The sequence below is a fragment of the Protobothrops mucrosquamatus genome, unplaced genomic scaffold (genome assembly GCF_001527695.2).
Source record: "Protobothrops mucrosquamatus isolate PMUCROS unplaced genomic scaffold, P.Mucros_1.0 scaffold277, whole genome shotgun sequence".
Lineage (NCBI taxonomy): Eukaryota > Metazoa > Chordata > Lepidosauria > Squamata > Viperidae > Protobothrops > Protobothrops mucrosquamatus.
The window spans coordinates 680,471-697,051 of record NW_015386621.1 but is presented as its reverse complement, the minus strand read 5'-3'; the positions used below and the strand labels follow the sequence as shown (position 1 = coordinate 697,051).

General features: G+C 35.7%; 1 protein-coding gene across 1 annotated transcript in view; it reads right to left on the bottom strand.

The window, feature by feature from the left end:
- The window catches only part of DYNC2H1 (dynein cytoplasmic 2 heavy chain 1), a 152,773-nt gene that overhangs the window by 87,766 nt on the left and 48,426 nt on the right, over positions 1 to 16,581 (bottom strand). The window contains exons 39-50 of the mRNA XM_015814719.1: positions 15,608 to 15,815; positions 13,973 to 14,102; positions 13,065 to 13,218; positions 12,159 to 12,420; positions 11,175 to 11,421; positions 9,309 to 9,460; positions 8,447 to 8,591; positions 6,977 to 7,079; positions 5,319 to 5,486; positions 5,101 to 5,231; positions 2,253 to 2,501; positions 263 to 371 (exon numbers count right to left, since the gene is read on the bottom strand). Coding sequence (XP_015670205.1) covers positions 263 to 371; positions 2,253 to 2,501; positions 5,101 to 5,231; positions 5,319 to 5,486; positions 6,977 to 7,079; positions 8,447 to 8,591; positions 9,309 to 9,460; positions 11,175 to 11,421; positions 12,159 to 12,420; positions 13,065 to 13,218; positions 13,973 to 14,102; positions 15,608 to 15,815 — 2,058 coding nt within the window. The remainder of the gene's footprint in view (positions 1 to 262; positions 372 to 2,252; positions 2,502 to 5,100; positions 5,232 to 5,318; positions 5,487 to 6,976; positions 7,080 to 8,446; positions 8,592 to 9,308; positions 9,461 to 11,174; positions 11,422 to 12,158; positions 12,421 to 13,064; positions 13,219 to 13,972; positions 14,103 to 15,607; positions 15,816 to 16,581) is intronic.

Genomic DNA, 16,581 nt, shown 5'->3' with positions numbered 1-16,581 from the left:
CAGTACTGAGAGTTTTTGTAGTGCATAGACTCATTATAGTAGAATCTTTTCAGTGATCATTTGAGAGCAATGTGTATTATCTCTAAACTGTTATCAAATTTTGCAAAATATTATTATTAATAATCTAACAATAGAATCAGACTTTGTAATTCATCACATCTAATACATTTTATTTTACACTACAGACCCAATGTCTAGTTATTATTTTAAACAATTTGTAGTGATTTTATTACAAGCTGTGACCCAATTATAGCTTTCTGACCTGATGATAATAAACTGTTGATCATCTCAAGAAAAGTAGACTGGACAAATTGATAGTCTTCCAATAATAGTACAACATGCTGAGCTTCAATTCCTGCAAGTTGCATGACCTGGAGAAAAAGAATTCTTTCTTTATAATCTGAGACTAAACTAGAAAAAAAATTCAGGCTTAATATTATATAATACAAAACCTAAATTTTTAGACATATATAACAAAAAATATCTCTGGTATGGTACATCCACTAAAACGAGAAGGACTTTAGGCAGTTTACAAAACTTACAGATAAAAAGAAATGGAAGAAAATATAAAAGTAATTAAAATAGTAATCTAATACATTTTTATTCAAATTAATGCTAAAATTTTAAAACTTTATTGAGTATGGCACCGCTGCTTTATTATAATATCTTCAATATCCTCTGGAAGAGCCACTTTTTCACTTGCTTCTAGAAGCCGTAGGTTTGGGGTGGGGTATTCATCAGGGTGCAAGCTATTCCAAAGGGGGATATATAGAGAATACCCGCTGCAAGGCCAGCTCCGGTTAGTTAAACGAGTTTAGATAGATTATTATATTGATTTGTTCTTTTCTGACTATAAACTGTCTCAAGTCCTTTGAAAAAATAGATGGTGTATAAATAATTCGCAGATAGGTAGGTTCTCTAAGAACAACTTCATATTTTCTCAGATAATATGGCTACTTTGCCAGCTGCAGCTGTCAACCATCCCTGGTAAATCAGACAGGAAACACAACTATATGAGCTAATTCCCACCATCATTTTTAACTGCCGGATCAATTAGGCTGGGTCCTTATTAGGTTTGTTCCTCTGACTATTAATCTATTAGGGGCGTCTCCCTCTCTTGTCTGATTGTTTCCTAGGCCAGTGGTGGCGAACCTATGGCACGGGTGCCAGAAGTGGCACTCAGAGCCCTCTCTGTGGCATGCACACCGTCGCCCCAGTCCTAGGCCTTCAGCTGGGTTTTATAAAATCTTTTCGCTTTAGGTTTCCACTGCCGTGTGCAAAAAAAAAAAAAAGGTTCAATCAATCAGTCAATTTCAACTTCTCGCGGGAAAAAAAAAGATCTTGCAAAGTTGGAATTGATTGAACTTTTTAGTCCCACCCAGTCTGCAGTTACCGCCACAGCCACGCCCACCCAATGGGCCACACCCACCCAATGGGCCACACCCACCCAATGGGCCACACCCACCCGGCATCCGACGATGCATAAATGGGTTTTGGATTACAGTTTGGGCACCCGATCTCTAAAAGGTTTGCCTCTGTCCTAGGCAGTATCTCTTCCCCTTGTCCCCCAAGGTTATTTATGCATTCTATTACAACAGCACAATCTCAGGAAAAAACATGTTTGGTTTAAGATGTTGCCTATAGGTTTGACATGCTTACTCCTGCTATGCTCAGGAGAATCTTTATCCTATGATTTCCAAGTGCTACACAGCCCTAATAATAATAACTTGGAGGTATTATTAGTCTGTTTGATCTTAAAGCATTTCATTGGGGTTTTGGCATTATTTTACATGTCTTATTTTAAGCATTTAAGTGCTGGATGTTTATCTGATATATTACAAATGAATTAAAATATATTTAGGACAAATAATGTTACTATGTGAAAATAGTGAAATAACATCATCACAAATCCTTCAGCTGTAACTCCTACTGCTTTATATGGTATCAGAAAGAAACAAAACCAGCCGTAGGGATTAAACAGATAATTTGAAAAACATGAAATATTAACCTAGAATCTATTCCATTCTATTCCAAAATAAATGTTTTGGAGTTTTAAATAACTTAAAAGATCACTTAATAATTTTATCCTCAAAAATGTGATTCAGTTACATTCAGTTTGCATAGACATGCCCACAGATCCAATAACTGACTACCGACAGCCCTATGGTGCTGGTATCTTCTAACTGTGCACTCTTTTATTTACTTCCTCAAGAGACAATCTTTAAATGATACAAATATTTTATAAAACTTACATGTTTCAAATCATTTTTGAACTGTTTCATTTCATAGCCTCTGGAAATCCTGGGTGTAATCAGAACAGCTCCATGCATGTGACTGACTAAAGATGTAATGGTTCGACGACCCACTCCACTCTGCCCTGCTAACAGAAGTGATCCTCCAGGAAAACTCAATACTCTATCAATTCTAGACACATAATCAAAGACTTCTGTGAAAAGTAAAATCTCTATTTCATGGTTATCTCGTCCATAATGAATAATGCCCTAAGGAGAAAAAAAAAGTTAGTCGATATATGGAAGTTGAATAATGAAATGAAACAATACAGAACACTTTAGAAAATATTGTTCTTGGAATTGCATTTCTGTGGGGTATATAAAACATTGAGAAAATCTAGTGGACATGGGACATTATGAAAATCTTTCATGTCCTTTTCGTTCATTTGTTTTTTGAGTTAGTGTGGTCTCTTGGCAACTGCCTGGACTAGTCCCTGCAGTTTTCATATCTTACAGCTCATTAATTCATTTTTCAAGAAAGTAAAATCAAGCAATATAGAAATGGTTGTGTTTTAAAATGTTTACACTCCTGCTTGGCTTGCTAAATCTTGAGACAAACCTGTCCAAATGGGAAATTACCTAAATCTGTTCAAATTCTACTGCTCATTAATTCATTCTTTTGAGAATTCCCATAATCTTTATTCAGGAAGCAATGTTTAAAAAGCTAGAATATGGCAGGGTAATTAGATTTGGTGGCTCAACAGAAATGCTTTTGAAAAAAGGACATTGATTGCATTGCTATTTTAGCGCTAGTGTTATTTCTGGTGCTCCCTTGGGGCTCTTCCACTGGGTCTGCTTACTATGCCATGAAGATACTCCACTCACTGCTTTCTCCTAAAGGACACTTTCTCCTAAAAGACACTCTTATTTCATAGGCAGCCAACTGCTGAAGTAGGCTAACACCCTTGAGGGAGATACTGGTATAAAAATAGCACTTTTTTCTGGGAAAATAGGAAAAGATCCCCATCTGAACAATTCACAGTGCATGGAGAAGGTGTTTATGTTGATATAATCTTAATGGAACTGCATCTACATGGAGGCATGTGTGTAATGGGGTGCCCTGGGGCTCTGATCTGGGCCCAGTGCTCTTCAACATCTTCATCAATGATCTGGATGAGGGGATAGATCGGGAACTCATCAAATTTGCAGACAAACCAAGCTAGCAGGAATAGCCAAGAAGATAGTCTTAAGATACAGAAGGATCTTGACAGACTTGAACATTGGGCGCTATCTAACAAAATGAAATTCAATGGTGAAAAAAGTAAGGTTCTACATTTAGGCAAGAAAAACCAAATGCACGGGTATAGTATAGGTGGTACCTTGCTCAATAGTAGCAACTGTGAGAGGGATCTTGGAGTCCTAGTGTACAATCACTTAAATATGAGCCAGCAGTGTGCTGCAGCTGCCAAAAAAGCCAACACAGTGCTAGGTTGCATTAACAGAGGGATACAATCAAGATCACGTGAAGTGTTAATACCACTTTACAATGCCTTGGTAAGACCACACTTGGAATACTGCATCCAGTTTTGGTCACCGCGATGTAAAAGAGATGTTGAGACTCTAGAAAGAGTACAGAGAAGAGCAACAAAGATGATTAGAGGACTGGAGGCTAAAACATGTAAGGAACGGTTGCTGGAATTGGGTATGTCTAGTTTAATTAAGAGAAGGCCAAAGGGTGACATGATAGCAATGTTCCAATATCTCAGGGGTTGCCACAAAGAAGAGGGAGTCAAGCTATTCTCCAAAGCGCCTGAAGGCAGGACAAGAAGAACGGATGGAAACTAACCAAAGAGAGAAGCAATCTAGAACTAAGGAGAAATTTTCTGACAGTTAGAACAATTAATCTGTGGAACAATCTGCCTCCAAAAGCTGTGAAAGCTCCAACACTGGAAGTTTTTAAGAAGAGACTGGACAGCCATTTGTCTGAAATGGTACTGTATAGGGTTTCCTGCCTGAGCAGGAGATTAGACTAGATGACCTCTAAGGTCCCTTCCAACTTTATTATTATTATTATTATTATAAAGCTCACAATCTCCTTCACTAAAATTGGCCTGACAGATCTGCTAAGAATTTGTTCCTTTTGGTCCAGTCCCTAAGTTCACTGCCTGTTCTATGCTGCTGTTTTAGCTGTTTTTAATTGGGTTAGTTGACAGTTGTCCTAAAGACAAATCTCTGAAAATGATTACCTTGTTCTTTGCTTGACACATGCATCTGAAAGTGTAATAGAACAGTAACAGTGTAACAGTAATGGAAAGGACCAGCAGAATTAGAAGTTCTATATGCATCGCATCATATCGCACTGGTGTCAGAGGCATGAAGGCATTTCTAGATTGAAAGGATCAGCCAGTGACATCACTGTTGCCTAGGGGAACACTCAATTAGGGGGTCCTTTAATGTCCCTTGAAGGAGCTGGAGAGAAGGATGGGAGTTCATCCCATCCCACAGCAACATTTGGGTCTCAAACACAAGCTTGTTGCTTGTCAAGCCAATGTTCTAACTGTGTGAGTCACCATGGTCTCATGTATGTATACAGTATATTCTATATATTCCATGAACATTCAATCTCCTCAGAGCAATATAATCTTAACATGCAGAACATAACTTGTCATTCTGGAAAGTTACCCTTTGAAAGATTATTGCTATTACTGTTGTTATGAAGACACTTTTGAAATATATAGACAAATGTGAAAACCACTGAATTCCCAATGATAAAAACTCTTTTGAGTCATGTGCCCTAAATCTGAAATAAAAAATCTTTGAAAATGTATATGTGTGCTTATATGTGCTTGTTGAGTGTGTTTTAACATACCTTCCTGATAATATCTTTTAAGTCTGTTGAGTTAAGTTTGCCAAGTGGCCTCCCATGTGGTGGCAGGGTCTGTCCTGGAGCCATGATGGTGCCTAATTCATGGTGCGCTCCCCATGTCACATAAAAGGTATCTGTGTAAATACAATGGAATTATTCTTCACATTCTGAAATAATCCTGATTGCAAAAGAGGAAAACAATCTACAATATTTTATTTTACCTGCCATGTTGTCCAAAATATCAGATCCCCAATCTCCTTGAAAGACTTTCATTAAAATATTATCAAATGCATGAACTTCTTTAGCACCGACAATTTTGTCACGGAAAAGCCGTTTTGCTTCATATGCAACAATTTCCAAGACAGTATCTACCGAGTGTGTGAATCCGCCTGTGAAGTACACATTCACAACATGCCATTATAAATTATAGTATTCAAATTCTGAAATTCTGCACTTCAATTTAAAAATATAAACAAAAAAAGATGTGACATACCAGAAGATAACCATCAAAAGGCAGCAGAGAAAAAAAAATCCGAGAATGAAATATCAGAGTCATTTTATTTTTAAGAATATACAATTCCGTTTACTTTTTTTAATGAATAATTCATACAAAATCCAAGACAAATGTATTTTTATTTAGGTCAGTGTTGGTTAATTATTTAAGAAAACTTGCCACTTAGTCTTTTGGCAAGCAGGAATGCAAAACAATTTAACATGAAGAACTACTGTATTCAGAATGGACTCAAGGTACATTTGTTGGTCATAAGATTATAGCAGTTAAATCTATTTATGTCTGCTCATCCCCAATCAATCCTGACAAACCGTTTAGAGCCCCGAATGCCACTATGTTTAGGGAGTGAGGAGGAATTTAAAAAAAATGTTACAAGTTATCGTTAATCAAAAGTGCTAATCTTTAATACCCTAGAGAAAGCTCATTATTTATAACCGCAAACATAGTTATTATGGAATAAATTAAAATGTTATTTGTGATTAATATTTCTACCTGTTTCCTGAAATCAAACATGACTATTCCTGCTTCCCATATTAGCAAAGACAGCACCAGTCCTCAAATAGTGCAATAGGGAGGTATTTATTAGATTTATACCCTGTTTTATCTTCAGGAGCTTAAAACGGCATACATAATGCTCTTATTTTTCACACAAAAGCAACCTTGTGAGGTAAGTTGGGCTAAGAGAAGGGAGTGTGGTCCAAAGTCACCCAGGGAGCATCCATACTTCCTGAGGAGATATTAGAATTTGGTCTCCCTGAACCTAATCCAATACCTTTACCATGATCCCACAATGCCTCTCAGACCTGGGGTACAACCTTAGTTTGGACAAGAACAAATTATTTGCAGGTGAACCCCCACTAATAGGAACCAGCAGTTCTGCAGCAAACTGCAGTGACACCAACATGAAGATACATATGCTTTAATGTCAAGAAAATGCTGCAATTATATCTTTGAGTCCTGGGGTTTAAGAAATACATTAAGTCACACAACACTGGTATGATGGCATCAATAAACATGTGTGAGCACTTCCCCCCTCTCTTGCCCCATTAAAAATATAAAAAATATAAAAACTGCTGTGTGATCTAATGGCCATGGAATGCTAATTATTACAGGAAACAATGGACAGGAAGAATGATTAAAAACTAGGTAAAAACAATAAAATGAATTTTATAATGAAGGATGATTTCATCAACTGGATTAATGAAAAACATACTGAAACATTTTCTCACTTCTTAACCTTATCTCCAGCTTCCTTTATAAGTATCTCTATAATATCCACAGATAACCTAAGAATGCTAGTCAGAAATAAAAATTGGCAAAAATCATAATTAGGCGTTCGGACATACGAATTAAGCTTGGATTACTCACCTCCTGTTAAATTATATCTGAATAAACCTAAAACCCATTGAGTAAGAATACAGGGTGTAAAAAGGTAGTGGCTGTAGTCATCAACTGTGAATTTGGCTCGAACCTGGAAATACAGATGGTGTCAATTCTACTGTTTTCACCCTGCCCTTATTTTTTGCAACACATTGTAATACTATTCTACATTTGTTCAAAACATTTTATGGATAAATTTCCATGTAAAACAATCACAGCCTAAAGTCTTTAGAATTTTACATTCATTATTAGAGACTTAGATTGGAAGCTCTCTGAAAAAGCAATAGAGCAATGTTACACAAGTTATAGCATAGAGATTTGAATATATTATTTTATCTATGTAAAGCTATCCCAGGAAATGATACAGTGGCAAAGATATTTGGCCCCCAAATACTGTACAATCTACAAAAGGTACCATCATTTTATATTCTCATAAAATCTCTCATACCTGAGAAATAAGTTATTAAGTAAATGTTATATCATATAGAAAGCATATAAAAGGAAAGCATATGGTGCAGTCATGTCAATTAAATGGACTGATGAGTTCATTCTTTCTTGCACACAGTTCAGATACACTAGTTACACAATTTTTTTTATAAGTCTTGATATAAATCAATCTAACGTACAGTATTTTCATCCTAAAACAAACACACTGTGTTTTAGAAATCCTACAAAAGCATTCTGGGCGACTACAGTTTGGCAGAACCAAGTGATTCCATGTGATTGGTCCAAGTTTCAGATGGAAGAAAATTTAGAGTAGCTTCATGGACCAGGCACAACAAGTTTGGTATGCCTCACCCTTCATTTCCTTCCTCCACCACTGTGTTTGCATAAGAAACATTCTTATGTAATTCAGGATTGGTAAAACCAAACTTTGATACAATCTGCAAACTATCATTTATTCTACAAAACACATCAGATAATGGTGAGGCAAATTGTTAAATAATATATGTTTTACTGCTGAAGGGATGACATCCTGAAGAAAGGAAGGAGTAATTTATCAAACATCACCTAAATCAGGCATAAGGGGGGGGAAATTGTCCTACGAAGATTAGGATTAAGAATCTTATTGTTGTGATCATCGGCAGTCTTGTTTCCTGTTAATCTGCAATCATCTCTTAAAACCACACCAGATCTCTGGCAAAACACATTTCATCAATCAAATATGTGTTTAGTTAAGGAATACTTTCTTTATGTCTTGAATCTATTACTAATATATTACCCTGAATCACTCCTACAAAGGTACCACAAGTTACCTCATAATGTATTGTGTATCCTTTGATATAAACAAATCAGATATTTTAATTTCTATATGTTTAAAATAGCTGAGATACAAAATCTGACTTGCCCATCTCCTCCTCATTACTTGTAATAAGAGGAACAGGCAATCATCAGGAAACACAACAAAACCCCAACAAAGAACATCTGTGTTACAGAATAGCTCATTTTAGGTTATACCTGCTCATATACTTGAACCATGGATCCTGCTAACTGGTATATTTTTGCTAAGGATCCCCAAGCAGGATGATTTTTTAGATTCTTGTGAAGAACTGGTTCCAAGTATGCACTGTAAATTGTCTGTAGCTGATCTCTTTCTGGATAACTAAAAAATGAAAGTTTAAAATTCAGTTACAATGTCACATTTATTAAAATCTAAGTTAAGAGCAGAACAGTTGTTATCTGGCTGAGAAACAATGATATCTAGAAAGTATTCTGTAACAAAACCTGGTGCCTGAATACCTGGCCAGATTTGGCCTGTCCCATATGAACTTTGAGGGAAAGAATCACATAGGACCTCACCCAACAAGAGACGATGGGCACTCGTGATACAATAATTGTCTTTAGTTAATTAAATTAGCTTATATGAGCTACTGGTTCTACTGGTTCTATTCTCTGATTTCAAGCTTCCTTGAGTCTTTTCTGAAAATACACAATCTATAAATAACTGCATATATAAATTAATAAGACAAGGCTGGTTTCTCTAGGCATTTTCCTCCTTAAAACCTAAAAGTTGACAGATAACATTTTTCAAAACTCCTTGAACTTTTTCAATTATATTTCATGTATTAAGATATACTCAGAAATAGATGCTGTACCTCCAGAGAGAAATGAAGTACATTTAGATTAAGTATTGAAGTTAATCTCGAGATTGAAGAGGGAAGGAAGGAAGGAAGGAAGGAAGGAAGGAAGGAAGGAAGGAAGGAAGGAAGGAAGGAAGGAAGGAAGGAAGGAAGGAAGGAAGGAAGGAAGGAAGGAAGGAAGGATAGGATAGGATAGGATAGGATGGGATGGGATGGGATAGGTGTACATAGATGCTTACTCAATTGCACAAAGACGGACTATAGAAGTAAATCTAGAAGTAAGTTTATGTCTTCCCACTGTTCCTCCAGCAGACATGGATGCCACAATTTGGATGTTTTCCAACCCAACCCACTCAAGATTGTCATCATAAAATCCTTGATATGTAAGTACCTTGAAAATAAAAACAACAAATATGAATTGTTTAATATCTCTAAGATGCACTATTTGGATTATGCAAAGAGCAATAGAATAATACATTCTTACTAGCTATGACCATTATGGATCAGATTAAAAAAAAAAAGAACATTAAGGAAAATGCCAGGATGCGTATAATGAATAACGATTTATTAAATGTTCCCAATCTAAGCGTCAAAGATTCGTCCCTACATTGGATTGCAGCAAGGTAGTTAGTGAATGGATGTGATGTAGAAACAGAGACACCATTTGGGGCAACTCCTATAATCTCTAATTCACTCCCTATTCCTGGGCATCTGCACTCCAACTCAGGAGATTAATAAAAAAAAGTTTACTATTCACTTTGATTTAATTCCAGTAAAGGACAAAGAGGAAAGGAATACAAAAGTAGACAATGGGATAATCCCGCTGAAAGGAATAAAATAGTGCAGGCTGTTTGTCTTGCCAAATAGCAGTGGCAAGGTGGGAGCCATGCCAGAGATGAAAGCGATAAGCAATTAACATATTAGGGTCAAAGCAGAAAGCCTGTTAATAACCAGCAGCAGCGCAGCAAGTCACAAGCTACTCCAGAGGTTAATAATAAATCAACTTATTACTATCAGAATGTTGTTGTTTTTTTAAAAAAATCTGGAAATATTATATGGATTTTTTGCTGAAAGAAGAAAAAAATGAATTGATGATTTCTGGATTTGAAGATATAGATTAAATAAAGGTGAAGAGATCTGCAAAATATTTAAGGAGGAGGAAGTACAATACGACTGTCAACTGTTGAAAAGAAGATCAGAGGTCATTTATCTATTTCTTAACTTTTTAAATTTCTTGCAATTTTGGGGGGTTTGCTTTTTTCTCTCTTATTCAATTTGATTATTAAAAGTCTTAATAAATATACATTTTAAAAATTTATTAAGGTTAAGCAGGAAGATTGTTAAATTGGGCTTGCATTTGTTAAGCAAGTAGTGAGCTAGGGAGAAATGCTACTCAGGAAGAAATGATTTATAAAAGTAACTTCTCTGCATTAAAAAAGAAAAAAAACTCAGATCAATCATTTAAAATAAAATAAACTTTACAGGTAATCCATCTTTTACGACCATTCATTTAATGACTATTCAAAGTTATGATGGCACTGAAACAAGTGACTTACAACACTTACAACTGTCGCGGTGTCCCTGTGGTCATGTGATCAAAATTCAGACACTTGGCAACCAGCATGTATTGACAATGGTTGCAGGGGGCTTCCAGCAAGCAAAGTCAACAGGAAAAGCCAGATTTGCTTAACAAACACATGGTTCACTTAAGGATTGTGATGATTCACTTAATGACCACAGCAAAAAAGTCATAAAACCAGGCACTGCTCACATAATGACTGCATCCCTTAGTAACTGAAGTTCCGGTCCCAATTGTGGTTGTAAATCAAAGACTACCTGTATACCTCTTGTCATATTATAAACCTAACATTTAATATCAGAAATACAGAAAATATCTGAGGGGACAATTAAACAAACTTATTTTTAAAAAGTTATCTTCAACAAACAACAAATTGTTTATCAACAACGTAAGACAGAGATGAAACACTGTAATTTTGGGGGGAAAAGTATTTATACAAATGTTAACAAAATTCAGTTCAATACAAAATTCAGTTCAATTCTACACAACTACAGTATTAAAAAATGAACAATCTTTTTCAACTCACCTGCTGTAGGAAAGCCACCAATGTACTTGTTCCCCATTTATCAGGCTTAGGCAAATTTATATCTTTTAGATATAAAACCAGTCTTTCACAATCTTTTGGCCTGTATACTCGTCCAGTATTAGTGCTAATTACTAAACATGTCTGACTTAATTTCTGCAAAAGATGCCGAGATGTAGTCTGTGCGCTGCAATGAACTGTAGCAATCTGAGTAGACCGAAGCTGGGAAAAGGCATAACGAAGTAGCATTCTATAAGAATGAAAAACAAAATCAAAATTTAAAATATTTACAAAATTAGATAAAGTATGCCTCAGACTTGTGAACTCTATACAACTAATATAAAATCTTGTATTCATAAATATGTACTTCTCCCCCCAGAAAATGGAACAAGTACTTCCCCCCAAAAGAAAGAGAATAAAATTGTTTTAAAAATGTGCACTATTCCTTTATATATTTTTTTAATTATGAGGGATGTTTCACTCTATATACTTCCCAAAATGAAGAGCCAATTGTTGTTCTAAAATGTAGTTGCTGCTTAGTTATTACATTTTGCTTTATTGCCTTGAATTAATTGACCTTTCACTTAACTCCTTTTGAGAATTTTTCTATTGTCCAATTAGTTCACTGCTAGACTAAATACTACCATTTTTTCTTTGCAGTCCTATATATTATTGGTTTCAAACCCAAGTCAGTTACAGAGTTTATTGTGTGACTTTGTGAGCCAGGCATAATCTCACTCTCCAACGTACTCTACAACATTAATTAGGCAAAGTTTATTACTTTGATACGCAAAGTTGTTTTTATAAAGTAAAATAGAATGTAGAGTCATGCATCCAGAGGAAAGATAGGATACCATGATTACAGTCTTGTAATTTTAAGCTATAGAATAGACTCGTGGCACAAACTTTAATTTCAAAGAACACTTCCACCAATATAATTTTTAACAGCACCACAACAGTAATTAATGTGAAAACACAAATTCTTACCCTTTACCACATCCTTCGGGTCCAACAAGAAGAAATGGTTGCTTGCTATCAAAACCTAACCAAGGCTTAAAGTAATCTAAACCTCTTTGCATATCAGGCGTTTGAATTACTGGAAGTGTCTGAGTATTGCTGAAATCATCCGCTGTAAGGTTTTCAGGCTTTTTCAGTTGGTAGGATACTAGCTGTTGTATATCAGGATCAAAATAGGTATCCATTGGTTTGTTGGGGTTTGGAGGGGATTCTCGGGCCCAAGAAAAAACCTAAACACATATTTTTAAAAGACTAAAGTTAAAATGTTTTTCAAAAACGTGTCCCTATTGTGTGAATTCTTTTTCAAATAAGCAAAGATAAAACATAAAACCCAGAGTATATACTATAAGTAAAATGCTGGGAAGAAAAAATAAATTTGACTATTGGTCTATTCATTTTGATTCAACATAAGTATAATTCATTTATTACATTCAACCACCTGGTTCTCTATTCTTTACCACACTTTAGTATTCCTATCTGGCAAACTGGCTTCTCCATTGCTAGAGGCCTCATCTGACCAAAGTTTTTGTAATGTCCTATATTTAATTAAAATAAATAAAATGCACTGCTTAAAGAAAGAAAAACCCTTTTTTTATTTAAGCGTGAGAAGTGCACAAAAAGACTGTTTTCAGCTTACAAAAACCTTTTTTCCAAAATGTCTTGCTGATACTGGATTTAAAAAGATAAAGGTTGCTTTACATCTACATACTGCGTGTGAAAATCTTCACTGACATTTTCATTAGTATCTCACTGATTGGGAATTATAATAAAGAAAAGCGAACTTACTTGAAGTCATCAGGCAGAGAAAGCAGGTTTGTCATCTAAAAGTTACTATATACTAACACATTCCTCCATTACTATTTTGAAAGAATCCCTNCTTAGTAAATTCTTGTCGTGATTTCATATTGAGATTTCCCCCAAGTCCTCTTATCAGGCTAATTATAAATTGTCCACGTTCAATACATCCATGAAGATGGGACAACCCATTCATCACAGTTCCAACCAAACTTGTTTCTATCACATAGTCATTCTGTAAAATAGATAATCCAATAAGTATTCCAACAGGAGGATTTTAACAAAGACCTTTTAGCAGAAATAAAATACGAACTCTTATTTTTACTATTTATTATCATTCTCAATGATTATCATTATCATTATCACAATTATTATCATTATCATATCAATAATTATTATAACAGTGATCTTAAGAAGTAACATATATACTATTTCTGCTATTTTAAAATATTTCTTTTGATATATGCATAACAGCTATACAATTGTATCTTGGTACCCATTGGTAATTCGTTCTGGAATACATGACAATTATTAAAACCAACAAGTACTGAAAAGCATGTGACTTACCACATGACTTGCTATTTCGACCAGAAGAAATAGCGAGTCACGAGGTAGCCAATGTCAGCAAGTTCTTCCCTGCGCATCAACTACTGGGAGAAAGACAAGGGCCAGGAAAAGATTTCTGCTTCAAAACACATCAAATATTGAATTCAACAAGTTTTGAAGCATTAGAGTGCAGAGGTATGACTATAATTTATTCCCTCAGCAAGATCCAATCCTGCTTAGTTTCTGAACACAGACATCGTGGCTACCTGCTGCCACCTGCTGATCATGAAGCGTCATTAATAAGCTGGCATTTTGCAGGTACAGATAAACTATTGCAAAGATACAAACAAAACAAAAAATGAATGAGGAAGAAATCTAGTTCAGTTAGAAAAAACAGTCAACTAGAAGATGTTAAGATAAATATTAGAAAAAGTACAACTCACCTGCCTTAGTACCCAATTTAAAGCTTTCTCAAAATAATCTCCAATCCAGTTTTCAAGATTATGTCTGCATTCTTCAGGTTGGTTTCTCAACCAAGATCTGATCAGTGAATTAAGATCAGTATCTTCATCACTAGAATGAAATATAGTTCAATTAAAGCAACACATTCTGAACAATTGGGATATAAATATTTTGTAGTAAATGGCTCTCATTCAAAAGTATTACAACAAAATTAAATGCACACCCACTGGGAAGTATATTCTATAAAACCTATTCCCAGATAACACAGTCAGCAAGCAACCAAACAAGAAATAGATGGAAAATATAAGTAAAAGGTAAAAATACCTAAATGAGTAAAGCAAAATGAAAAAGGACTAGAACAGTGGTGGCAAACCTATGGCACGCGCGCCAGAGGCGGCACTCAGAGCCCTCTCTGTGGGCACATGCACGCACCATCACCCCAGCCCCGCCTCCCCCCATGGCCCCCTCCCCAGCAGCCCCCCTGGAGGAGTCGCCCCCAGGTGCAGCCCACGCGGAGCAGCGCAGCCAAGGACATGGCAGCCGGGCAGCAGGGACAAGACTCCACCCTCATGCCCCATCGCGCGCAGATGATGCTGCGGGGCACGGGTAGAGGCCATGGCCGCCATGGCGTTGCAGGGCCACTTGGGGGTCGTGGAGGTGGTGGGTGGCCCTTTGGGCGGGGGCTGGGGCGGTTTTTCAGCACTCGGTCTCTAAAAGGTTCGCCATCACTGGACTAGAATATCCACAGCACTTCTATCTGGACTTCTCTGCCTACCATATCTTTTTTCCCAGCTTTTTAGACAGATTTCCTGAAAGTCTACGTCTATAGGCTACGTCAAGCAATGCTTTCTTTTGGATTTACAATACCTATAGACTAATATAATAAATTGGCCTTTACAATTTGTCCAGATTCCATGGTTTGTTGAGTTAAATATGTTTAACTCTATAGATACTATTTCAGTGGATATAAATTTGTGGTTAAAAGTTTTATTACTGATCTAGTTCAAATATCTAGGAAGGACCTGTTGAGATTCCCCCCCCCCCCTTGTTGAGAGGTTCAGTAGATGTGGACCCGATAGGCCTTCTAATGGTGTCTCCTGTCTTATGTTGGCAACCCCCAATACACCTTGCTTTTGGCAAGTAAGCTGAATTGGAAATGTTCTTTTGGCTGATAGCTCTGTTTGGAAAGTTTTGGATACTGAGCCCTAGTGGTGCACAGTTACAATGCAGTGTTGCAGTAAACTCTGCCCATATCCTGGAGTTCAATCCTGACAGGAGCTCAAGGTTGATGCAGCCTTCCATCTTTCCGAGGTCTGTAAAATGAGGATCCAGATGTTGGGGGCAATATGCTAACATTGTAAACTGTTCAGAAAGTGTTATAAAGAACTATGGAGCAGTATATAAGTTTAAGTGTTATTGCTATACTTAGTGAATTGTTACTATTTTTAATCATTTTGTTGGTTGTATTATATTTTGAATTGCTATATATGTTCAGAATCTGTATGGATTGAGGCATCTTATAAACATTTTAAAGAAAAAAACAGAAATAAATAAGAATACAATTTCAACAGTATGGTAATCGTAACGAAGTTTTGTATTAAACTGTTCTGAGTTACCTAAGGAAAATCATTCCCATGCGAGATATTGTGGCAGGAGAAGCACAGCTCAAGTCATGAGTTTCAAAAAGAAAGTTAACATTTGGACCAAACTGAATTCTTTCTCCACTAGGCATAGTAAGTAGTCGATTATCATCAAGGACAGAATTCAGAGATTCGATCCATTCAGGGTCTATGTCACCATCACAGATTATCCATGAAGTAACATCTGTTAACAATGCATAATAAAACATTCCAAGTTTATTGAAATTGCTAGCAGTTTTTCAGAATCAATTCAAATTCCCTTTACTCTCATGGAATGTATATATATATATATATGAGTAAGAAGGGAATAATCTCTGTTTCTTACATTTTAAGTTATATGAATGGAACATTTAATAAATAAATAATACATAAAATCAGATTGCTATATTCTACACAAGTGCCTAAAATTCAAATAAATTCTTATTGATCATTAGGGTTTACCTTGTAAACCAATGAGATGATTTATTGATCTTCTATAATGTAACACCAGTAATTTAATAAACAATGATATTATTAGCAATTTTAATCTGATAACTTTGTGCAAATAAATATGTTATTGTAATAAAGACAAAGTGTACATATGCTACAACAATTAGCTTGGTATTTTTTGTTTATATATACATACATACATACATACATACATACATACATACATACATACATACATACATACATACTAAACCTGAAAGCTATGCATGTTTAACTTGGGAAAAAAAATCTAATTAAAGCTATTTCTGCATACATTCACATATAAACAAAAAGCAAGAGTCTTTCTTAAATAAAATTTAATACCTATAAATTTAAGAAAAATACCTGGAGGTTCTCGTACTACTTGCCGAGCACTATTTGTAAGCACACCATCTGACCACTCTCTTGTGTCCATATCAATATGACCGAGTAACTGACGGCGAGGCATAGCTTTGGGGTTCATGGTATACTGCTTCACTACT